The sequence below is a fragment of the Lacerta agilis genome, chromosome 11 (assembly GCF_009819535.1).
Source record: "Lacerta agilis isolate rLacAgi1 chromosome 11, rLacAgi1.pri, whole genome shotgun sequence".
NCBI classification, from domain to species: domain Eukaryota; kingdom Metazoa; phylum Chordata; class Lepidosauria; order Squamata; family Lacertidae; genus Lacerta; species Lacerta agilis.
In genome coordinates, this window is record NC_046322.1 from 24830081 (window position 1) to 24853279 (window position 23199).

The following is a 23199-nucleotide window of genomic DNA, read 5'->3' on the forward strand; positions in this document are numbered from 1 at the left end:
TTCCGAAGCTTTCAAGCTCCTCAGTTCAACCTTGGCTCCTTTTCTAGCTGTAGTATTTTTCAGCGGTGGAAATTAGAAGGTTTTGTTTCTTTGGATTCTCAGGGATTTTTTTTAAAAAATACCCTGCAATTTTAGAGAAGCAAGAAGCCTGTTCACTCACTCTGATCTTATTCATCTTGATGCCTTTAAGATACATTCTCTTAGGCTTTTGCTCAAGGGTGGGGAATCCTTTTCAAGTCAAGGTCCACATTTCATTATGAACAGCCTTCTAGGGTGGGTGGCGGCCAGAAGGCAAAGTGAGTGGAACATGGGTGTGGGCAAAGGGGGGCAGCTGCAGCCCCTAAACCAAGTCAATAAATAAAAATACTTAACGAACTGGCCAGTCACGTCCCAGATAGCTCAGTTCTGCCCCCTGCCAACATAAATCCCATGGTGGGCTACATTCCAGCCATGCAAAAACCAGAGGTTTCTGCACTACCACCCAACACCTATCGCTCTGTCTAGGCAAGCAAGAGTCATTGTTGATCACATTTCAGTGGCATATTCTAGTCAAGGAAAAGCAAGCACACTACACTCTACATACAAACAACATACAAAAGCAGAAGTTCTTGCTGCACTTCTCTCACTCACTTCACATACAAGCTGCATTCAAAAGGCTAGGAAAAGCAAGAGGTTTTAGCTCCATCAGTCTTCCTGCATTTTGATACTGCCACCCACATGCACAAACTGCATCCCAAGCTATGAGATTTTCCTTGCATTTTCCAATCTCTTACTTAACATTTCAATCTATTGTCCATCCAGGATTTCTTCCCCTACAAAAAGGGGGGGGGTGGGGAGGAGGAGAGACGTTATTTGCATTCTTCTTCCTCAACAAATCCAAGGTACCCTCATGAAGTGATAGAAATCAATCCTCTCCATGGTTAGCCTCCCTTGCTCCCAGTCTTCACTGGTATCTTTCATTTAAGTTTAGTTGTGACCCTTTGGTTCAAAATTGCATTGATAGAAAGGAGGTTGGCAGAATGCTTGAAGAATGGCCAACATAAAGTTTAAGTCAATGTTATGGTGAACAGGTGACACTGAACAGGTGACACTGAAAACAGCAGCCCCTCCATCTCATACTCTCCATCTGATAATGTCTAGTGATGCAAGATGCATGTGACCTCTTTGTATACTGTGGAGTTTAACTGCGCCACATTTGTTCGTGTTCTTGATCCAGGTCTACTACAAATGTATGTGAGAGGACTTGAGTGCATGTGATTACATGTGACGCTGCAATATATGAAATTTGTCTTTTACATGCATCCTTTTTAAGGACCAAAGAAAAAAGGGAAATAAATCCATTATGCTGTACAGGATGAGTCCTTTAAAAGAGGCCTCGTGGATACAGAGTACACATGTTCCACGGGGCCTCTTTTAAAAGACTCACCCTGTATATACACAATTATATTTGTCAGTATCTATGTCCCCTCCTAAAAGAACAGAACAAGTTAGAACAATGTAGGGTGGGCCAAATCCTCACAAAATTCACAAGCCATGTGTGGCACCTAACGGGGAGCTCATTATACCTTCTGTTTCTGCTGTCTACCAAGGGCTGGAAAAAATAGGGTCGTCCAGAAGCAGACAGGTTCATGTGCTGCAGTTGGCCTGGTGTTGGCCGCATTGTGCATGTTTGACATATGGCAATAGAAACATTATTTCGCTCTTTTTTGTTTTTGTTTCTGTCAAGCTCAAGAGATTGACGCATTCACAAATCCTGCTCAACAAGCTTTTAAAAAGACGTCCAAATTGAAACCCTTGGATTCTGGCTGCAGTCCACAAACCACTTATTCCATCGTAGGTCCATTGAAATTATTGGGAGTATTAGAGAATAAGTGGGTTTTGGCTGTTAGCCCAGGTCTTTAAAGACATTTTCCTTTTACAGTAACAGCCCATATTTCATCTTCAGTCAGTAAGCAATGGTGGGTTTTCATTATTTTTATTTTTATTTTTATTTTTATTATTTGTGTCATTTTATTATGGGATGCAGCCCCCTAAAGAAGAACATTGAAACACATGTTGCAGATATTGGAAGTAGGAATTAACATTTTCCTGTGCCCACTACTAGGGTAAATTCAACCTTTTTTTATCCAATCACTTTGAGCATATACCATCTTTCTTTTCTGTGCAACTCAATGCAGCATACAAAAAGTTCCCAGGATATCCCCATCCACCCAGGCACTGAACTAGACCGTGGCCTGTTTATCATTAGCTGCATCATGTACCAGTACCTTAATACCATGCCTGACGCCTGTTTGTTCTGTTTTGCTCATTCTTGACATTTGAAGATTTTAAGAGTGAGATGTCTTTATATTTAGGGTTCTGTAAGATAGCGTACCATTGCATGTTGTCGTATGTGAGAGTTTGCTGTCATCCATTTCCATATAGCTTGCTTCTTTGACTACCGAAACAGGAAATTGATGTCTTTGTTAGTAATTGATCCAGGTAGCGTTCCTCCCGGGCAAACTCCCTAGAAATTACTGAAGCATGTGTCACAGACATGCTTGACAGATAGTTCCCAGTGCATTTTTCCTGATTATCCATCCAATTTTTCTATGCAGCACAATATTTTTGAGTATTGAAGTTGCATTTAATGACAAGGCTGCATAAATGGGGAAATATTATACCAAGCCCTCTTTTTCTCTAGCTTTCCTTTCCTTTGTAAAACGAACAAAAAAATCCCTTCAGTGTTTATTTGCCATTCAAAAGAGGAAGTGGGAGATATAAGAGGAGTGAATTATTGTAGGTTAGTGATACCTGAAAGATTATCTCATTCCAGATACTATTTTATGAGGTCTGTTCCACCTAACATAGGAATGTAGTTCCTTTGGTGTTGTGCCCCCCACCCTTTGGAATTCCCACCCCTTGAATATAAGGCAGATTCCATTTCGGTTGTGTTTTTGTCACCTGCTGAATACTTTTCTCTTAGAACAAGCCTTTTAAACGAGATCTTTTCCAGTTTGCATCTGTAGTAGAATGGTTTCTAGACTTTTAAATACATTTTCATTGTTCTGTTACTTGTTGTATTACCCCTAACCCCCCCCCCCGGTCTGGGGAGGGCGGGGTATAAATAAATAAATAAAATTATTATTAATAATATTATTATTATTACTTTGACTAATGGTCTCATCTAACCAGTGAATGTGGGTTTTTCTCCCAAACAGGCTCTCTTTTCTTTTTTTCTCCAGGGTCATTCCACATCAAATCAACACAAAAAACAAGGGCTTCATCACCCACCGTCTCGGGTTTTGAAGAAACTTGGTGTACACCCTTCCCTTATGGTTGAAAGAAAACCCCTTATTTTTTCCTCTCTATCTCAAACGGTTTAAATTTTATAGCACTTCAAAGTTTCGTGAAATCTGCGTTGTCTCTCCCTCTTGAGACCCTTGGCACACGTACATTTATTTATTTTTCTCCATAACCAATGATCAGTTCTCTTTGAAATTTTACACAAAGCTCAATAAGAGGATGAGGATTTCAGGGGAAAAATACGCCAGCACTCAAAAGATTTTATAAATGCCTAAAAAGTGCATTATAAAAGTCCTGATGAAGAGAATATTATCTCATCCTATTGCATTGTTTCTGATGATTTGCATGCATGATGTGAATATGGTGTACAAAACTTTCCTATGGGTTGTAGGAAAGTTGTACCCAGTAGCCACTTTTTCTCCACAATGTCCAAAAAATGTAAAAGTTTCGTTACAAGGAATAAAAAATAAATAAATTTCATTCTTTGTCGAGAAAGAGCATGTCTTTGCAATAATTTTCAACAGCAAAACCTTTTGGTTGCATCATGACCACATGCTGAAAATTGAGGTTTTCTAAACCTAGGTTTTCCACCAAAAAAGTACATTTATTTAAAAAAAAAATAGGCATTTATAAAATCTTTTAAGTGCTGGTGTATTTTTTTTCCTGCAATCCTCATCCTCTTATTGAACTCTATGTAAAATTTCAAGGAGATCTGATCATTGGTTATGGAGGGGAAAAATAAAATGCACAAGGGTCTCAAGAGGGACAGACAACACAGATTTCACGAAACTTTGAAGTGCTATAAAATGAAAACCATTTGAGATAGAGGGGGGGGGAATTAAGGGGGTTTCTTTCAACCATAAAGGAAGGGTGTACACCAAGTTTCATCAGAATCCGAGACGGTGGGTGACATGACCGCGTTGACATGACATGGAATCATGCAAAAATTAAAATGGGTTTTGTATAATGTCAGCTCTTCATTGGTGATTTTTAAATTTATTTTTATTTTTATTAACAGTATTTATATGCAGTCCAATAACAAAGTTTTCTGGCCAGGTTATAATAATAATAAAAACATTAAAATGTTGTTATAAGCCTTAAGAACAAGAAAAATTCCAACACAGCATACAACTTAGCAATAGAGAATAAAGCTGGTCTAATTATTATTATTATTAATAATAATAATAATAATAATAATAGATTCATCTGACTGTGTTGTCCCAGCCACTCTGGGTGCCCTCCAACAAATCAAAACATCAAACACAGTAAATATGTAACATTAAAAGCTTCCCTATACAGGGCTGCCTTCAGATGTCTTCTAAATGTCTACTAAAAGTCAAAGAAAAATTGTATCTTTAAAAGGTCTGAGAAGGTTTTTAAAAATGTTTGTCTGGTCCCAAACAGAGCACAAAGAAGGCACTGGGTAAGCCCTTTTTTGGGACAACATCCCACACCATCAGAAAGGTCCTCTCACCCCAGTATTCACAGTCTGCATCCCACTTCCTCAGGGCACTTGGAGGATTAAGGGCCTTTGAGGATACTCTCAAGGTCTAAGCAGATATACGCGAAAAAAGGATTTTTTTCAAGTTAACATTGACCCGTCAGTATTTTATTTTTATTATACACCTGTCGCACTACTTCCTTCTCTTATCTAGACAAACACAAAGGGTATTTTTTTTTTTTGCACTGGGGCAGCCTTGAAGCATTAGAGAGACTAAATGGTGCTGCTTGGCCATGATGGACCAGCTCTGCAGTAGCAGTACAATACTTATATACTGCAGGATTTGCCCTTAAATTCTCTGTTGCCTTTTTTTGCTCTCCTGTAATATTTGCTCCCTCTCCCTCTCCCCACTTCTCTCTCTCATTCTCTTCTATTCTTATCTTGAACAACTTACCTGGTTGAGCAATATTTTCCAGCAAGCAAACATGTGAGCAAGAGTTCAGACTTTGCCATTTTGTGTTAAGCGATGTGTTCAAGGTGGCTGAAAAAAGCATCTTACGTTAGCAAAAGAAAAAGAGTTCGGATTTCTCTGTAGGCGACAGAAAAGTGGATACTCTCGGGTTCATGCAAGCACAGGCATCCACTATCCTAGTAAAGGCCACTTGTGGTGGTAAGCTTAGATGTTGTTCTACTGTTAAAAGGACTCTTGCTTGAAGTTACCATCAAAGGAGAACGAACTAAGGCAGCTTTTAATTGGGCTTAGGTGATTAGATCAAAATTAAAAGATGTTATATGGCCATATTGTTTTAAGCCTGGCAGGCTGGAGTCACCCAAAGTGTGCAGTCTTTGTCCCTCATTTCCCTGTCACCTTTTTATGTGTTGGATCCTGAGAACTCTGAACAGAAGGAAGCTTGTGGGTGGTTCCTCACCTGTTATCCCCTTGTCACTCTTAAAAGACAACTTGGAAGTTTGGGGGACCCACCTAAGCAACAGGGGTTCTGAGGGTGCTAGGAAAGGTGGAAGGGGCCAAAATTAGTCAGAGAGGATGCTTGTGGTCGCTGCCCAGTTCTGAATTGAGCTATGAGTACAGTTTACTTTGTACTACCTATTTCTCCCACCTGACATCCCGACAACTGGAATACCATTTAAAATTGACAAGCATCATGGCAGTGAGGATGCTCTTAGTCCAGAGATGGAAGGAAGGAGAAGTACTGACCAAAGAGGAATGGCAGACCAAGCTAATGGAATATGCAGAAATGGCGAGACTGACCAGAAAGATCAGAAACCAGGGAGATCAAGTATTCCTAAAAGATTGGAATAACTTCTTAATATACTTAAAAGACCAAGACCACTGTAGACAGTTAAAATCATTGGCAGGATTACAATGGCACTTGTAATGTCAAATGAATTTTGGTAACTATGATTATATAATAGATGAATAACGGTAAAAGATGCAGAAAAAAAGAAAAAGATAAAAAAAATTGGAAATGGAACCCATGGAGGGAGGGGAGGAGGTCCGAAGGTTTGAAAGAACCTTTTTATTTTTATGTTTTGGAATGGTTATAGTTATTGTGTATAAATTTATGTAAAACCAATAATTTGGGGGGGGGGGAAATAAAATTGACAAGCATCATCATTCAGTTTTTTTTAGGAATAATCATAACACCCACAGCTGCCTGCTGAGCACACAATTGAATATTAATTTTTCAAGTTTATTTGCAAAAAGTACACCCCACTTTTCAACTTTGCCAGTTTCCAGAGTTACTTTTAAAATGTCAAAATACAGCAATAAATAAAAATGAACAATCCAAAGATTAAAACAAAATAAAGAAAAACAGCAGATTTACTGAACAGCAGATAAAACTCCAACAAATGAAAAAACAGGGGGGGAAACCAGCAGACACAAATCAAATGCCGTGCCCCACTTTGTGTCAGAATCAAATTTCTATCTTCCTATGTGAGTAGGAGCCAGGGACTGATGTAATATCTGGGTTCCAATATGTGCATTGTGTGAAACACCCATCATATGGAAAACTAGAGGGTCACAGAATATTAGAGCTGGAAGGGTCATTAGAAATCATTTAGGCCAACTCCTGGCTTAATGAATGAATCTTGTAACTACAGTATAGCATCTCTTGGTAGCTGCAGCAAAGGAGAGCCCACCAACAATGTCTGCAACAGCTTGTGCCATTAGGAAGCTTCCCCTAACATTTATATTTTCTGTGGTGGCTCCACACTTGTGGAATTCTCTCCCCTTCGTTACATATCTTCAGGTTCCAGGCAAAAACATTCCACTTCTCCCAGGCCTTAGGCTAATTAAACAGTCCATAGCCTTTTAAACTTGCAGGGGGTGTTGTTTTTGTTTGTTACTATGTTATGTATTTTGTGTTTTTATGTTGTAAACAGGCCTGTGATCCTCAGATGAAGGGTGGTAGATGATGATGATGATGATACCTGAAATTTGCTTTCTTGAAATTTCCACCCATTGCTTCTAGTTCTGTCCTCTGGAACAACAAAGAACAAATCTGCACCATCTTTTGCTTGACAGCCCTTCAGCTATTGGAGCACAGTTATCAGGTCTCCCCTTAAACAGTCTCTGGACCAAGAGCATACCCAGCAATGTAGGCAGATGCAAGATTGGGAGGCAATTCTTGCCTTTGTTTAAGAACATTAGTCTCTGACCATATCTATCCATGTACAACTAATCGTGTGCAACAATGAACGGGAAATAAATGTCTCCATTTGCATCCATTCAGCTCTCTGGAGTCCAGCTATCTATAGCAATGTGAATTTGGAAGTGCCCTCAGAAGTGCATTGGGATCTGCACTGCCCAGTTCTACAAAAGTCCATTTCTATTTGTTGCTCTCCCATGCTAGATAGGGATGAATATATATTGCCATTTTTCTTCCCCTGATCAGATATTAATGAAGCTTTTCTTATTGCGTATTAATGAACGCTACGAAATGAGAGCTCTTTTTTTGAGGGAAACTTGCATGAAAGGCATAACTTACTTATTGTAAGTTCCTTCTAGCAATAAACTTTACAAAGGCAGGTTACAACTTGCCCCAAGTTTGCCCCTAGGCAGTAAAACTGTGCTGTTGATAGTTATACAGTATAGCTTCACCTAGATCCAAAATGCTTGCTCCCTTATATAGCCATTACTTGAGACTTTGGCATTTATAAGCGATGGTATTACAGAAAGCTTACTTTCATGACAGTTAATAGCTAAAGGCCAAGTTCCAAAGAAGCATGAAGGAAGAACTGTGTGGAGCTTTTCTTTTTTCTTTTTGCTGTTGGTTTTTTGTTGCAGCAGTTCTCACAAGCCTTTTAAAAATCTGAATAGTAGATTTTCATCTTCAAAGGTTGGAAATGCCTCATTAAAAAGATAACGCAATGATTCCTTTGCATGCAGTTTTCACAGTTTCTTTTAGATCCTGGCTAAACTGATTTAAAAAAAACAAAATTGCACATCTATCACAGACTATTTAAAAAAAAATACAGGCTGCACAAGCTAACATGCTATGTATTTTAGCTTGCAGGCCTGTATCCAGGGCTTTGGGTTTCCCCCCCTCTTTTGTACAAATCCCAGGACAGAGATATCACAAATAGTATTATTGACGTCACATGGAATCTTCTTGGGCATTCTTTGTGGGACATACTTAGTTCTTGTCAGACATCAATGTATTGGAGGGGAAGGTGGTTAATGGTGAAAATGTGATCTCTTGGGAAGCTTTACTGCTATTATTTTATTTACTGATGATTGCTTCAGAACTCAGAGACTTCCTTGTCCGTATAGGTTGTTTTATCGCACACTTGAGCAGTGTTATGCATCATTGTAGGAAATATGACCAAAAGATGGAAGTTTCTCAAAGGGTGTTTTTTAGTTTGCAGCTAAACACAAAATGTAGAGTTGGGGGGAAATTATGGAGTTGGAAAGCTGATAATGTGCAGTTGGGAAAATGAGAAAGTAGACACATTAAGTGGTATATGTGTATATTAAACAATTAAATAACAGTCCATGTCAGGGACAGCATGTTCACAAATTATATAAGAGTAGAATGTGTTCCTGCTTAAACTGAGCAGACCATACCAAAACACCTTTTTCTTTTTGGTCAGAACCTCCTTCACCTTACATCCTTCTAAATACCCTTAAAATGTTTTGGTATCTATTAGTTACTGAACTAAGGCAGATTCATAAATGAAGCATTGCTGTGCAGTAGATAAGAACTGGTGACTTCTATGGAGAAAGCTTCAGTGATACAAGGTTTAAGGAAGGAGCAAAGCATGCTGGGTTGGGGGGGCAGTGCCCCATTTGCTTTTTGGATCAGCCCCCACTGCTCTGAAGACATCTGTGTAGAGTCTACACTGTAGACAGAATAGTATGTACCAGAATCTGGGGAGTGGAAGAAGAACCTCTGAAAGCTAAAACATCCTGCCTGAAACATATGTTGCTATCTACTCTCCTGCCCATCCAGCAGTTTAAAAGCACGTCAAAGTGCAAGTAGATAAATATGTACCGCTCCGGCGGGAAGGTAAGCAGTGTTTCCGTGTGCTGCTCTGGTTCGCCAGAAGCGGCTTAGTCATGCTGGCCACATGACCCGGAAGCTGTCTGTGGACAAACGCTGGCTCCCTTGGCCTATAGAGCGAGATGAGCGCCTCAACCCCAGAGTCATCCGCAACTGGACCTAACGGTCAGGGGTACCTTTACCTTTACCTTTAATCTCTTAAAATTAGAGCCGTTTGGGTTCATCCAGATTCTAGAGCAGTGATTTTGGACATCCAATGTGGCCAAACTGTCTCCTAAAACAACTGACTGGGTTGATCTTTCCCCAACGAGAAAAATATCACCATAAAGCTGTTCACTGCAATCCACCACTTCCTTTCAGGATCTGGGGGCTCCTGCTGCTTGCTTTTCAGAGACATTAGAAAAGGTAACTAGAGCATTGGAGCTTCGAATGGATTTGGGGTCCGGCCCTGGTCTTTGCTCACATTTGGGTGAGGATACTTTCCATGAAGGGTTATTGGAGTTGAGGGTTGGGGAATAATTGTACCAGGGCCTTCCCCCAAACCATCACCAACTCCTTATCCTAATATTGACTTTAAATTAGAATATTAGAGGGGGGGAATTATCTGGATTTCCCCTAGCATAAGCCTGTTCAACTCCAGATTTATATTGACCAGATTACGACTAGCAATCTGAAACTGAAAGTTTTACATTAAGAAGCAAGTGTGAAAATCTTACAATTTAAAGACTGGCATTCATGGCATATGCTTCCCAGTGCCTAAAAAATGGAAGACTTTTTTTGTGAATTAGTGAACACCGGTAAGATTATTGGGGTTTTCTAGCATTTTAAGCAACTTCAGAAAAGGAATGTGATTTAACAAGCGAATATCCCAGCCACATGCCACAAATAATTTAAATTAACACTTCTATTTATGGTCTCATATTTATTGAATGTAACTATATCTGCTCTTCGGCTTGCTATTGTCAAGGGTGCCATACTGTGCTGTCATATCCTACTTAATCATGTTTCATCGCTAAGGGATCGTTGTATGCAAAAGTAAGCATTAGCATGGAGAGCATAACTTCTGGGAATAGATATCAGCTTTTATTATGAGTTCATCACCTGACTCAGAAAGGGCAAAGCACTGCAGGTCAAAAATGCAAGTGCCAAAGAAACGTCAGAGACTGTATACAAGTGTCAATATGCTAATGCTAGAAGCCCCCGAGACAAGATTTGTGAACTGGAGTGCTTGGTCTTAGAGGATGGCATTGATCTGGTAGGCATAACTGAAACCTGGTGTAACAGAGAGAACCAGTGGGACATGTGAGACACTGCCAGTGCACCTACATGGCCCTGACCTTTCCTGTGCCCCACACTATCCCAGTAAGCAGGAGACACACCACTGTTGGCAGGGCAGCAGCACAACACTGTACCATCTACTCCTGCATGCTCCCTTTCTGTTCTTTTAGCATGCTAGTTGTACCAGTTTCAAAGGATGGCTCTGCCATTTTGGAACTGGCCATCCATGTGGTGGAATTCTTCGGTGGGGATAATGTGAATTGATAATTGGGTAGAAAGCCAGAAATTAAGAATATAGCAAACATTTTCAAAGCAGTACGATTAAGGGGGTGAAACTTCCAGGTAGTCAAGGGAACTGGTTGTCTTGCATGCAAAATTTTAAAAAACTCACACAGCTTGGTTTTCCAGTTTTAATCCCAATCTGTCTACAAACAATATAATGATAGGTTAAATTAGTTACTATATATTACATAGTTGCTTTATAAGTATTTTAGAAATAATATATTCGCTGGTTGGTAACAGCCCCAGTGACGTGAGATTTTTCTACAATCAAGCAGTATATAAATTTTTTGATATAAATAAATATTTTATTTCCAGGGATAGAATCCTTTGTCTGTATATTCCTTTCTGTTTTATGGGTTAAACTGGTTGGTGGTCAAATAACAATGCTGAAAAGGTAATGATTGGTATTAGAGCTCCCTCTATGGGGTTTATATGTAATTGCTTAGTAGCTTGTTTGTCAGTGTAGATGTGTTCTATATAGTAATATTTGTTATTCCGGTTATTATTAGCTAGTGTCATTAATTCTGAATGTCTTAAAAGTAGTGCAAATCCGAAGAAAGATAACTGAGTTTCTTAGCGTTAACAATGTATGTTAAATTGATAACTTTGATAGCATACAACACAAGTTGACTTTCATAGTACTAATTGTAAGAGATTTATTTTGTGATTTTGGACTTTAAGGTCCAAGTAGGAAAATTTATGGATATGTAGCTTTAAAATGGTAGCCAATGGAGAAGTTGTTCATGTAGTAACATGCACTAACTATGGGTTGCTGACTGAGCCAAAATGGGTGGGGGACCTTAGAGGAAATGAATAGGAATAAGGGTGAAATTTGATTCAGTACACATTTAAAGTTGAATTTATCAATTAGACACTTTCCAAAGCAATGTGAGAACTGAACACAGCCATCTTTCAAAATTCTCACTTAGCCGAATTCTGTGATGTACCGGTAGTTCTCCAACCAGTGTTTACAAAAATGCATTATATTAGGAGAGGTTGCTTGCATAAATGTGTGCATTGGTCAGAACTGCAGACAAAAATGTGTTTACTATGAGAAATTCACACTAAAATACTGAAGAATTTCCATGAGGGTTTTTTTTTTATAATGAAATCGACAAATCACTGCAGAAATGTGGAGAGCTGAATTTAAGAATGGAAAAATGAGAAACAGATCCTTCCAATCCTAGAAATGAATATGTGCAAATGGGCATTCAGATTTTGGCTACTTGAGGGTGGCTACATCAGGACATTGGCATCTGGACTTCTGGTAACTTAACTAAGGAACTCTAGGTTGGAAACAGCATCAGCCACATCTGAGACCATTTGTAAGTGATGTTTCTAAAAAATCTTAAGCAATAATAACTCCGGCTCACTCTGAAGCACTATATTTCAAACCTAATTGGAATTACCCTGTGTCACTTAGGAACAGACACATGAGTGAATTCTTAACACTGTATTATCTGGCTTGGTGCTTGTGAAGGGTGGATCTTTTACACACACAAAGGATAGTGATTTAGCCTCTTATTTGCTCTCAGGATGTTCTCAAACACCTGTGATTTTGATACAGAATTGTTTAATGTTCAGAGCTTTGCTGCATACTTACTGTTTTGATTATTTTTTATCACATTTCTTCATCTAGAAAAGTAACACAGAAGCATTATATAGGGTAAAACATTGCTATCAGTGATAGACATCATTAGAGAAGATCAAACCTATCCATTCTTAAGGAAATCAGCCATGAGTGCTCACTGGAAGGACAGATCCAATACTTTGGCCACCTCATGAGAAGAGAAGACTCCCTGGAAAAGACCCTGATGCTGGGAAAGATTGAGGGCACAAGGAGAAGGGGACAACAGAGGACAAGATGGTTGGACAGTGTTCTTGAAGCTACTAACATGAGTCTGACCAAACTGCGGGAGGCAGTGGAAGACAGGAGTGCCTGGCGTGCTCTGGTCCATGGGGTCATGAAGAGTCAGGCACGACTAAACGACTGAACAACAACAACAAATTGGTCATAGAAAAATTCTACTAAGCATTACAGTACTTAGGATTGCTGTTGCTAGTAATTACTGTAGTGTCTTGTCACAGTGACAGTAAGATGTAAAAATCAATACAGTGTAAAAAAATAAAGGTCATATGAGGTATAATAAATGATTACTGGTCGAAATGTTTTGAAGGCCTTTTTTAAAAAACAGGAAATTTTCTGTGCCATAAGTTCATTAGTAACAAAAAATAAATACCAAGCTTGATCATTTCAGCTTATTATTATTATACTAAATACAAGAAAAATTAACATGCTAAATTACATCACTCTGGCACAGAGATAACCAATGTGGTGCCCTCCAGATGTTTTGTTGGACTACAATTCCCATCATCCCTGACCATTGACCATAATGAATGCGGGTAATGGGACTTGTAGTTCAACAGCATCTGAAGTCAATTATAAGATCTTCGCTGGAGTAATGGCAAATACACAGAAAGAGTATTTAATTAAAATAATAAATAAAGACCAGAATGGCTTTTTACCGGGGAGACAGGTTAAAAATAATACAAGGATAGTGATAGACCTTTTAGAATATATTGAGATGAAACCTAGCAAGAAAATAGTGTTATTCCTGGTGGATGCAGAAAAAGCGTTCGACAGAGTGGCATGGAACTGTATGATTTACACTCTGGAGAGTGAGAATAGGTGGAAACTTCCTGAAGGGGATAAAAGCAACATATGAAAGTCAGAAGGCCAGATTAATAATTAACAACAAAATTACGAAGGAGTTCAAAATAGAAAGAGGCACAAGACAGGGATGCTCACTGTCCCCGCTTTTATTTATTGCCACGTTGGAATCATTGTTGACAGCAATAAGAAAAGAGCCTGGAATAAAGGGTGTTGATATAGGTAATAGGTGCTATAAAATTAAAGCCTACGATGTGGTCATTATAACAGAGGACCCATGGGAAGGAGTGCAAAAAGCCCTGGATAAAATAGTAGAATTTGGGGATATAGCACGATTCAAAATGAATAAAGAAAAATCAAAATTAATAACAAAAAATCTAGATGGGAAAGAACAAGAAGAATTAGAGAGGATAACATGTTTAAAAATATGTAGTAAAGCTAAATATTTAGGGATATGGATCACGAACAAAAATACAAATTTAAAGACAATTACATTAAAAGATGGAAAGAAATAAAAGGGGAGTTAACGAAATTGGGAAAATTAAAGCTGTCTATGTGGGGAAGAATCTCATTGAATAAAATGGTAACCCTCCCAAAGATGCTTTATTTATTCCAAAATATTCCAATAATCATAGGTACGAAATGCTTCAGGGAATGGGAAAGGGACGTATCAAAATTTATATGGGAAGGGGGAAAACCCAGGGTAAGATTCAAAATAATGAAGGAGCCAAAAGAAAGAGGAGGGTTCGCAGTTCCGGATCTCAAAATCTACTATGATGCTGCAAGCCTGGTGTGGCTTAAAGAATGGATGTTACTTGAATATAATGAGTTATTAGACCTAGAAGGGTGGGACAGGGTATTTGGTTGGCATGGCTACCTAGGTTATGAAAAGATCAAAGCTCATAAGAACTTTACCAACCATGCAGTAAGGAAATCTCTAGTCGAGGTTTGGGAAAGAAACAAGAAACATATTATAAATAAAACACCATGGTGGATATCCCTGATAGAAGCCCAAGCAGAACACAAATGGAACAGGAAGGAAACTTGGCTAAAATATAATGAATTGGTAGAAGAGATTAATCAATATCCAGTAATTTAAAAAAAAAATTGTTCAGTCGTTCAGTCGTGTCCGACTCTTCGTGACCCCATGGACCAGAGCACGCCAGGCACGCCTATCCTTCACTGCCTCCCACAGTTTGGCCAAACTCATGTTAGTAGCTTCGAGAACACTGTCCAACCATCTCATCCTCTGTCGTCCCCTTCTCCTTGTGCCCTCCATCTTTCCCAACATCAGGGTCTTTTCCAGGGAGTCTTCTCTTCTCATGAGGTGGCCAAAGTACTGGAGCCTCAACTTCGGGATCTGTCCTTCTAGTGAGCACTCAGGGCCGATTTCCTTGAGAATGGATAGGTTTGATCTTCTTGCAGTCCATGGGACTCTCAAGAGTCTCCTCCAGCACCATAATTCAAAAGCATCAATTCTTCGGCGATCAGCCTTCTTGATCATCCAGCTCTCACTTCCGAAAACCATAGCTTTAACTATACGGAAATATGAGGAGTTCAAAAAATATGAGGAGTGAAAAAAATATGAGGAGTTAAAACAAAAGGGTTTAAGCTGGTTGGAATATCATCAGTTAAAATCAGTATATGAGAAGGATAAAAAGACAAGAGGCTATGAAGAGAAAATATCAATTTGGGAAAAGGAAATACTATACAGTAATCAGAAAAGTATGTCTAAAATATATAGGCTGTTACAAGGAGGTAACACACCTAGACAAGAAAAAAGCAGGGTGATGAAGAAGTGGGAGAAAGATCTAGGACATAGTATAGAGTATGAAAGCTGGGAAAAGGTGTGGTCGAAAACTATCAACATTACCTGTCATTCTTTTTGGGTAAAAGGCCCCAGTCCAGCACTTTTAAAAGAGAAAACAAAAGACCTGCTTCTCTTGACCTCATGGTCCACTCTAACTGCAAACTTGGCATAAGAACACCTCTGAGAGGACTCTGCTGGCATTAAAAAGAGAGTTCTGAAACAACGTACAAGGAATGAATCTTTACAACCACCAGGGATGCTGAAGAACATCTTTGTACAAGTTATACTCAGAACAGGATATTTTGCCCTCATGAGTGTGATTTCAAAAGAAATCAATGAAGATAACAGCCATGCATTTGAGAACGGAAGTCAGCTGTAATCTAAGAAGGAGGGTTACAAAAATAGCACATTAACAGGGCATTGCAGCATTAGAGCAGCAAGTCAGCATCTGATCGTGTCTCTGGGCTTGTTGGTTGGAGTTAAAGGGTGAGAGGGTAGAGCCAAAGGAGAAATTGTGATCTTTAAAATCAGTAATTACTCTGAACTTGTGTGGCATCTGCTGCTATAAATAGTGTTTAATCCAAGGGTGGAATTACTTTTGACAGGAATCAGAAATTATAGTACTTAAGTTAAATCTTTCCTCTTTTTAGTCCAGTTTTTATCTTTGTGCAGTACTGCATGCAATTTGAAAACATTTAAAGGTGTCTGACCAGGTTAAATAAAACATCAGGAAAAATGACATTTTATTCACACGTTCGTTTTGCAAGTCCCTCAGAATTCATTACTCACCCAGGGGTGATTGACTCTTTTTAGACTTAAGGACAGAACCTAAATATTGTGGGAAAATTCACACCATGCCTCTCCCCCCCCCCATGCTTCTTTCGTGGTATACTTAGGGCTACAAGCTGAGCTGGTCCTGTTTGCAATTTTTATTTCAGATCAGTATTACAAAATTATTGGTATGTTTTAAACAGATTATATAGGTATGTATATAGTTTTAATTCTATCAATGTTTAATTGTATTTCAATGATGGATTTCTCTACGTTTTAGCAGTTCTTGTATTTATCTGTAAGCCACCTTGAGTCCCACCAGAGAAAAAGGTGAAGTATAAATACATAAATAACAACAACATTATTATTAGCATCTGTATTGTTAAATCATACACCTTCAAAGATATCTATAGAATTACAAGGTTTGTATATAATTTTTCAAAAAATAGACCAGTTTTAAAAACTCTAGAATGTCTAAACTGTGGAGACGGATTAATTATGGAAATGATAACATTTTCTGTTTGTTTTTTTATATATTTTTGCAGCCCAGAAGATGGTGAGATTCATCCTGAGATCTGTAGACTATATATCCAGTTGCAATGTTGCTTAGAAATGTATACGACAGAGATGCTAAAATCCATATGCCTACTAGGATCACTTCAGCTTCATCGAAAAGGTATTCACCTACATCATAAACCCTCTTGGTCTTGCTTCATTCACTTCAGTTGTCATTGGCTATGTGTGAAACAGGACTTTTGCCATGCAGCTTCATCTGTTAGCCTCCAACCAGCCTGCCCATGGGATGTTAGAGCGCTTTTATGCCTCATTCTGGACGACTGTGTCCGAGCCAACATGCATCTAGAAGTCTTGAAAACTTAGCCTACACTGTTGATTTCAGTGGAATGTGCACATGGATTAGTTGCTTCCATTGAAATAGAAAGAATGAATATATTGATCATAGCCATAAGTCATTACAAGATAAAATTTAGATAAGTAGCAAAAAAGTTAATCCAAGAACAACACTATTTCCATTGGCCCATAATCATTAAAAGAGATGCAATGGCTTCCTTTTAGAACTGTAGTTCCTATTTGGTTTTTCCACCTAAATAGGCCTCGGGTGAATTGATTGGGAACCTATGGTCCTCTTGTTGGATGCCAGCTCCCATCAGCTCCAGCACACATGGCCAGTGGATAGGAATGATAGGGGATGTTTTCTCCAGATTGATGTTTGCCTTGATTTATAACTAAAGGGTGGGTTTTCCCTAGGAAAAGAGTGGGGCAAGGGGAAAACCTCTCATGCCCATGCTTTTTAGGCATGGGACAATCATGCCTATGGATGAGCCCTAATCCCTAGTCCCTTCGTCCTCTTCAGTTCTTTCATACTTATCAGTGGGCTGCACACTGAGCTTGCATATGTCTATCTGGTGTAGAGTGGTATGTTACAACATATCTAGCAGGTTGCATTTCATCAATATATTTCACAGCTGCTGCATCTTCTATGCCTAGCACTGCTGCTTTTGGTGTAGCTCTGAATGCGTGGCCAGATAGCCCAAGTGTCTCTGTGTACAGTTTTCCAAGGAAAAGTGTACTGAGCTAGCCCTATACATTGATTTGTGTTAGATTTATCATGGAAGTTTTCCTGAGAACCAGAAAGGGCTGAACAAATGTTAGCATTTGTGAATAAGTATGGCCCAAGTCTGGTCTGTGCTGGAGGAGAGGGGAGGGGGGAAGACTGTGATTATAGGTGTTTAGCAAAAGCAGGCTATGCTGTTCAGCACTTTTGCTAACTTCATCTTCCTCATGGGTATAAAACAGCTCTGCAGAATCAAAGCCTGGGGCTCTTTGTTGCTTTTTATATCTTTTGTAAAGTTCAGCTAGTTACCCAAGTTCAGACTACTCCTGGAGGGAGCTGACCTACAGGAGGAAAAGTAGGCTGCTTGTATAGTGGAAAAAATCTCAAGAACAAAAATAGCTGCTCCACAGAAATACATCAAGCTGTTTCTAATCCAGATGTGCCCTTCTCTTGCAAACACGATGCTTTCCTCCCACACACTAATTGGGCAGAAGACAACGTTAGCATGCCTTGTGCTGGGCACATCTACTGTGGAGCCATATAAGAAATGCATCTCCACTCATCTGTTCTCTGTTAATTCATGCCAGTAAACAATACTAGGAAATGTGGGGACATACTTTCCATCAATAGGACCTATTTTTACAGCCGTCATTATTTATAAAGCACATTTATATAACCGGTGAACGCTTTTTAATGCACAAATGCTGTTGGGTTTTTATAATATTTTCACAATAAGCCCTCATATCTGTAGTAGCTTGCTGCTCTAAATGTCCAGTCATAATTTGGGGAGCTGCTGCAGTGTGATGTGAGTTGGGAAGCCCCATCTGGTTCAAATATTTACTTCAACCATGAACTTGCTAGGTAGCTTTAGGCAAGGCAGCATTTCCTCAGCTTTCTTCTACCCTCTCCCCAATCTGTAGCATGGCAACAAAGATATATTTTACAACATTGTTGTCAGGATTACTAAAGATACATGTGAAATGTTTGGCACAGTCAGGAAAAGTGTTATATAACTGCAAATTTTATTAGAAAATATTCATAGGGAACAAAGGAAGGTAGCCTACACCAGGTCAGATGGTTTTTCCTTCTAGCCCAGCGCAGTTAGGCTGAAAAGTATCCAAAATGACATACCCAGACAGTGTCTTAACTGCATCCACCCCTGACTTTAGGTTAACTATAGCCTCCTGCATCCACCCCTGACTTTAGGTTAACTATAGCCTCCAAGCAGGAATAGAGGTGAGTGGTCTTTATTTGGAAAATGTGGTGCAAATTGATCTCCGCAGGCTTTATCCATTCATCACCTGGGCCCATGTGAAAGAGGCCCTCACTACTCAAATTAGATTCACTGGCCATTGTGGCCAACATTATGCAGTTGCTGTGGTGGTGGTGAAGTAAATTTTCTTCACTACTGTCGCCACCACAGAGCAGACCCTAAAGTGGTTTCTAACTAAAGCTGGAATGAAATATTTGGTCTAGCTTTTTCCAGTATTTTTAAGAGGTGAAGCAAAACACCCTTCCAGTGTTGATTCAGTCTTTGGGGAGCAGGTAAAATTATTTCATGGAGAAGTCTCACCCTTCAAATAACAGGTAGCTGAGAGTGGTTCCTTTCCCTTTTAGCTGTTTCAAGGTTCAGCTTGATTGACCACAGCCATTTAGTAGTATCCATGGGGACAGAACATCTGTGGGAATGATGCAACTTTATGACGTAGCATTGCTCTCCAGAACATTCTTGTGGAGAAAAGATGGCTTCCCCCATGGACATCTAGTCAGGGTGATTGAATCCTAATAAAGCACAGCTACAGGGTTTTATATTTTCAGGAATTCCCTTTTAGGCAGCAACCTAATATATGGAAAGGGTTTTTTTTTAATTGAAATTTGGCTAGGAAAAGTCGTTATTCAAATATTTTTTCACTTAGGCTAAATATGTCTATAACTAATCTACTTTTTAAGTAAGTTGCTGAGTACCACACAGATGTGATTGCAGAAGTGTTGAGTGCACCTATTGGATGGTGCTTGTAAAATCTCAAGTCCATCCCTTCCCTTCCCTCCAGGCTGCCATTTTATCTACTTTTTAGAGCCGAGCACTTTCCCCAATAAAATTAGCTGTGAAGCATGGAGAGAGACGCTTAGAATTGTCAAAACAACAGGAACAACTTTTAAGGAACCCCTTTTTTCACCCACTGCTATTCAAAGGCTATGTACTCTTCTTTTCTACATTTTTAAAATTGCAAACATAATACGAAAAGTGGGTGAGGAAACAACGTAAACTCCCATTAACAATAAAATAATCCATTGAGAAAGATCAAAACAATCTCAGCAATCCTAATTTAAATAAATACATTAATATAAACAGTCCATATGTTCTAATATGAATCTAAGCGAGATTGACAGTTATAAAAGACGTTCAGATGTAGAAAGGGCAGTAAGAACTTCAAACCACTGAGTAATGGATGGTGGGTGTTTGTCCTTTCAGCCTTGAACTATAAGTCTCTTTGCAGTCATGAAGACTCACAGGATCCACTTTTGTTATACCCTTACACTCCATTGCTAAGCACACTCACTTTGGTTATTTATTTCAAATACATCTAAAACTATTTTATTTCCATGTATGAATTTGTTGTATTTATACATCACCTTTCTGTCAAGACACCAAGGTTTTAAAATGCCAAAACAAGCCGAATAAGAGTTTTCTCGGGTCATTTAAGTGGCCCTTTTAGGAGCTGACAGCAGGCCTCCCTTTAATATTTATTATCTACTTTTATTTCTCAAAGGAAACCAACAGCAGGCAAGGGGGTGGGGGAACAGGTCAGTGCAACAATGTCAGAACAGTCAATGTAACAGCGGTTTGAACAATAAATTAAATTAAAATAAATTTAAAAATAAATTAAATAAATAAATCCACAGTTATACCAAATGAACATCAAAACTGTGCCACAAATTCAAAATGCCTATCAAAATTCAGGATAACATGCATTAAATGGCAATTCAGTTCAGGAATAACATAGTTTAAAATCCAAAAACATAGCCTCCTCTCAGTGGGGCTATTTCTCTGTACCAAGGGTAATTCCAGTACACATATCCAGTAAACATAGTAACCTGTCTTGCAAAGCCTAAAATGGATTGGGCTATTGTCAGGAATGCAGCCCAGGATTGCAGGAGGCGTGCACAGAAACCTAGGCAATGCTACCAGTTTTCAAAATACAGTATAATTTCATTTCTTCAAGAGCTGTCAGTCATGCAACACATTCACACATGCTCTGCAGTGATACAGTTACCAAGATATTTGCTCTGTCTAACTAGATGGCCAGTCTAGTAGCACAGAGAGATGTATGAAGTGGGTGCCTATTATTATTATTATTATTATTATTATTATTATTAATACAGTCATACCTCGGGTTGCGAACACTTCTTGTTGCGTACTTTCAGGTTGCGTACTCCGCAAATCCGGAAGGAAAGATTGCCGCGTTCCACGCAGTCTGCGCAGTTCGCGCATGTGCAAAAGCGCGATATCGCGCTTTCGCACATGAGCAAAATGGACGCTCAGGTTGTGTACTTTTCAGGGTGCGAACGGCACCCCGGAACAGATCAGGTACGTAACCCGAGGTACCACTGCAATAATAATAATAATAATAATAATAATAATAATAATAATAATATATATGGAGGTCTCAGCTTACCAATGTAAGCTTCATATGCTGTTTGGTGTGCTACAGAGGTTTTCAACCAAAAGTGGCTCTGGGCCCAAATTTCCTATATGGTGCTTAATCTGTTGCTACTTGACTAGTGAACTGATGTGTTGAATGCAGATATCTTTGGAATTGCAAGGACTTCTCTCAATATGTGACCTAAGGTCATGATCTCTGACCTCTAGAGGGCAAATGGGCATAGCTGTCCTGAAACCTTACTGTTGCGTTCCGAATGCAACATGGAAAACTGGACTCTGAGAAAATCACCACTATGTGGGGTTTGCATGTGTGCAAGTGAGGAAGAGATTTAGAAAGGAAAAAAAACAGAGACTGAGCTCTTGACCAGCAAGGCTCTGAGACAGAGTGAGAGAGGAAAAAAGTCTCCCTCCCCCTCGACCCAGGCTCTTTTATTAAAACAAAGGGAAAACATACATAATTCAAACTAGCCAATCATTCATACAACACACCTCAAGGAGTCTTCACGTGGTAGGCTCAGGTAAACAAAGACATTCATGAGAGACCCAAGAAACTTCCCACACATTCTCACACATCAAAGGACAAGATACATCAAAGGATGGGATAGATGTCCAGGAACAGGAAAGTCATAAAGATAGCAGGAGGATAGCAGGAAAGTAAGATCTAACATCCTAACCCTAAAACCAAATTGTTTACCAACTCCTGAGATTGATCAGGCACTTTCCCCTCTAATGGTAAGAGCAAGATGCTAAATTCAAAGGAATACTGGCAAATGGGACGCAGCATCTGGCCGCAGCAAGCCACAACTTAGAACGTGACCTGCCCGCTTAGAGAGAATGGAGGAGAGAAAGAGCCCTATGGGAAGATGCACAGCCTTATGGGATATTATCAGAAACTTATGCTTATGAATCAGGCCCAGTAATGATATGATTCATATTACATAATTCCTCATCGTAATCCCCAGGTGACTGCCACACCTTACGCTCTTCTTCCAAGGGCTGCTCTCAGTAAACAATGTCCTCCTTATAGCCATCAGCAATCTGTTTTTTTCCCTCTGTGGCATGCTCACATTCTAAGCATTTCGTAATTCATCTCATCCCTACAATAAATTCTTAATCACAATGTAATTGATTACATTAACAATAATATTATAAAGGTATATGAATATTTGCAAAATCTATAGACACATTTGGCAAAATAATACCTGACTTACTGTGTTGTGGGACGGCATTGTCTAGATAAGTCCTTAGACATGTCTTATACGATCCTTGAAAAAATTGGTTGGCCAAACATTTAGATACAAGGCTGACTACTGCCACATCCTGAAACCTCTTCCCTGTGTGTACTTCATAAAAAGAAGCAGAGAGAAGACTAATGTGAAAATTAATCCTAACCATTAACAGGTGAACCAATGACCAGGAAAATCTTGGGAACTGTCTGGCAGCTTATTGTTAGTCATGCCTCATGACAAATTTGGGAATTTACAAGGTGTTGGCCTTCTGTGCACAGATGCCACTTCAGAGTCACGCTTTGTCTGGGGCTGATCTGCTGCACTGGAAAATGTGGAGCGACTGCCTGGAGGCAATCAAGTGCTTCTCATGTGGAAATTGCTGAACGCCAGAGTTTATTACTTTGTCCTCATTGTGAGTGTGCAACTAGCACTTGTGCTGTCTAAAAGAATTCATTATTTTGCAACAGTGCACTCAGTTGTCTCTTATATTCAAACAAATTTTTGATTTAATTCAATTAGAAGAGATTCTGAGCAAGGAACCCTCTAAACTATTAAAGGCTCCCTTTTGCTTTATTTTTTACCTTTGTGAAGCTAGCCCATCACATTCTACCTTACCCCTTTGACTCAGACTACTTGTGTTAGCCTGAGTGAGTTACCTTGTGTGTTAAA

The 23199-nt window shown here is 39.2% G+C and overlaps 1 protein-coding gene across 4 annotated transcripts in view; it reads left to right on the top strand.

Moving 5' to 3' along the window:
• The window catches only part of RGS7BP (regulator of G protein signaling 7 binding protein), a 50793-nt gene that overhangs the window by 22482 nt on the left and 5112 nt on the right, over nt 1-23199 (top strand). For all 4 annotated transcript variants that reach the window (XM_033164120.1, XM_033164122.1, XM_033164119.1 and 1 more), the window contains exon 3: nt 16610-16740. In XM_033164120.1, coding sequence (XP_033020011.1) covers nt 16610-16740 — 131 coding nt within the window. The remainder of the gene's footprint in view (nt 1-16609; nt 16741-23199) is intronic.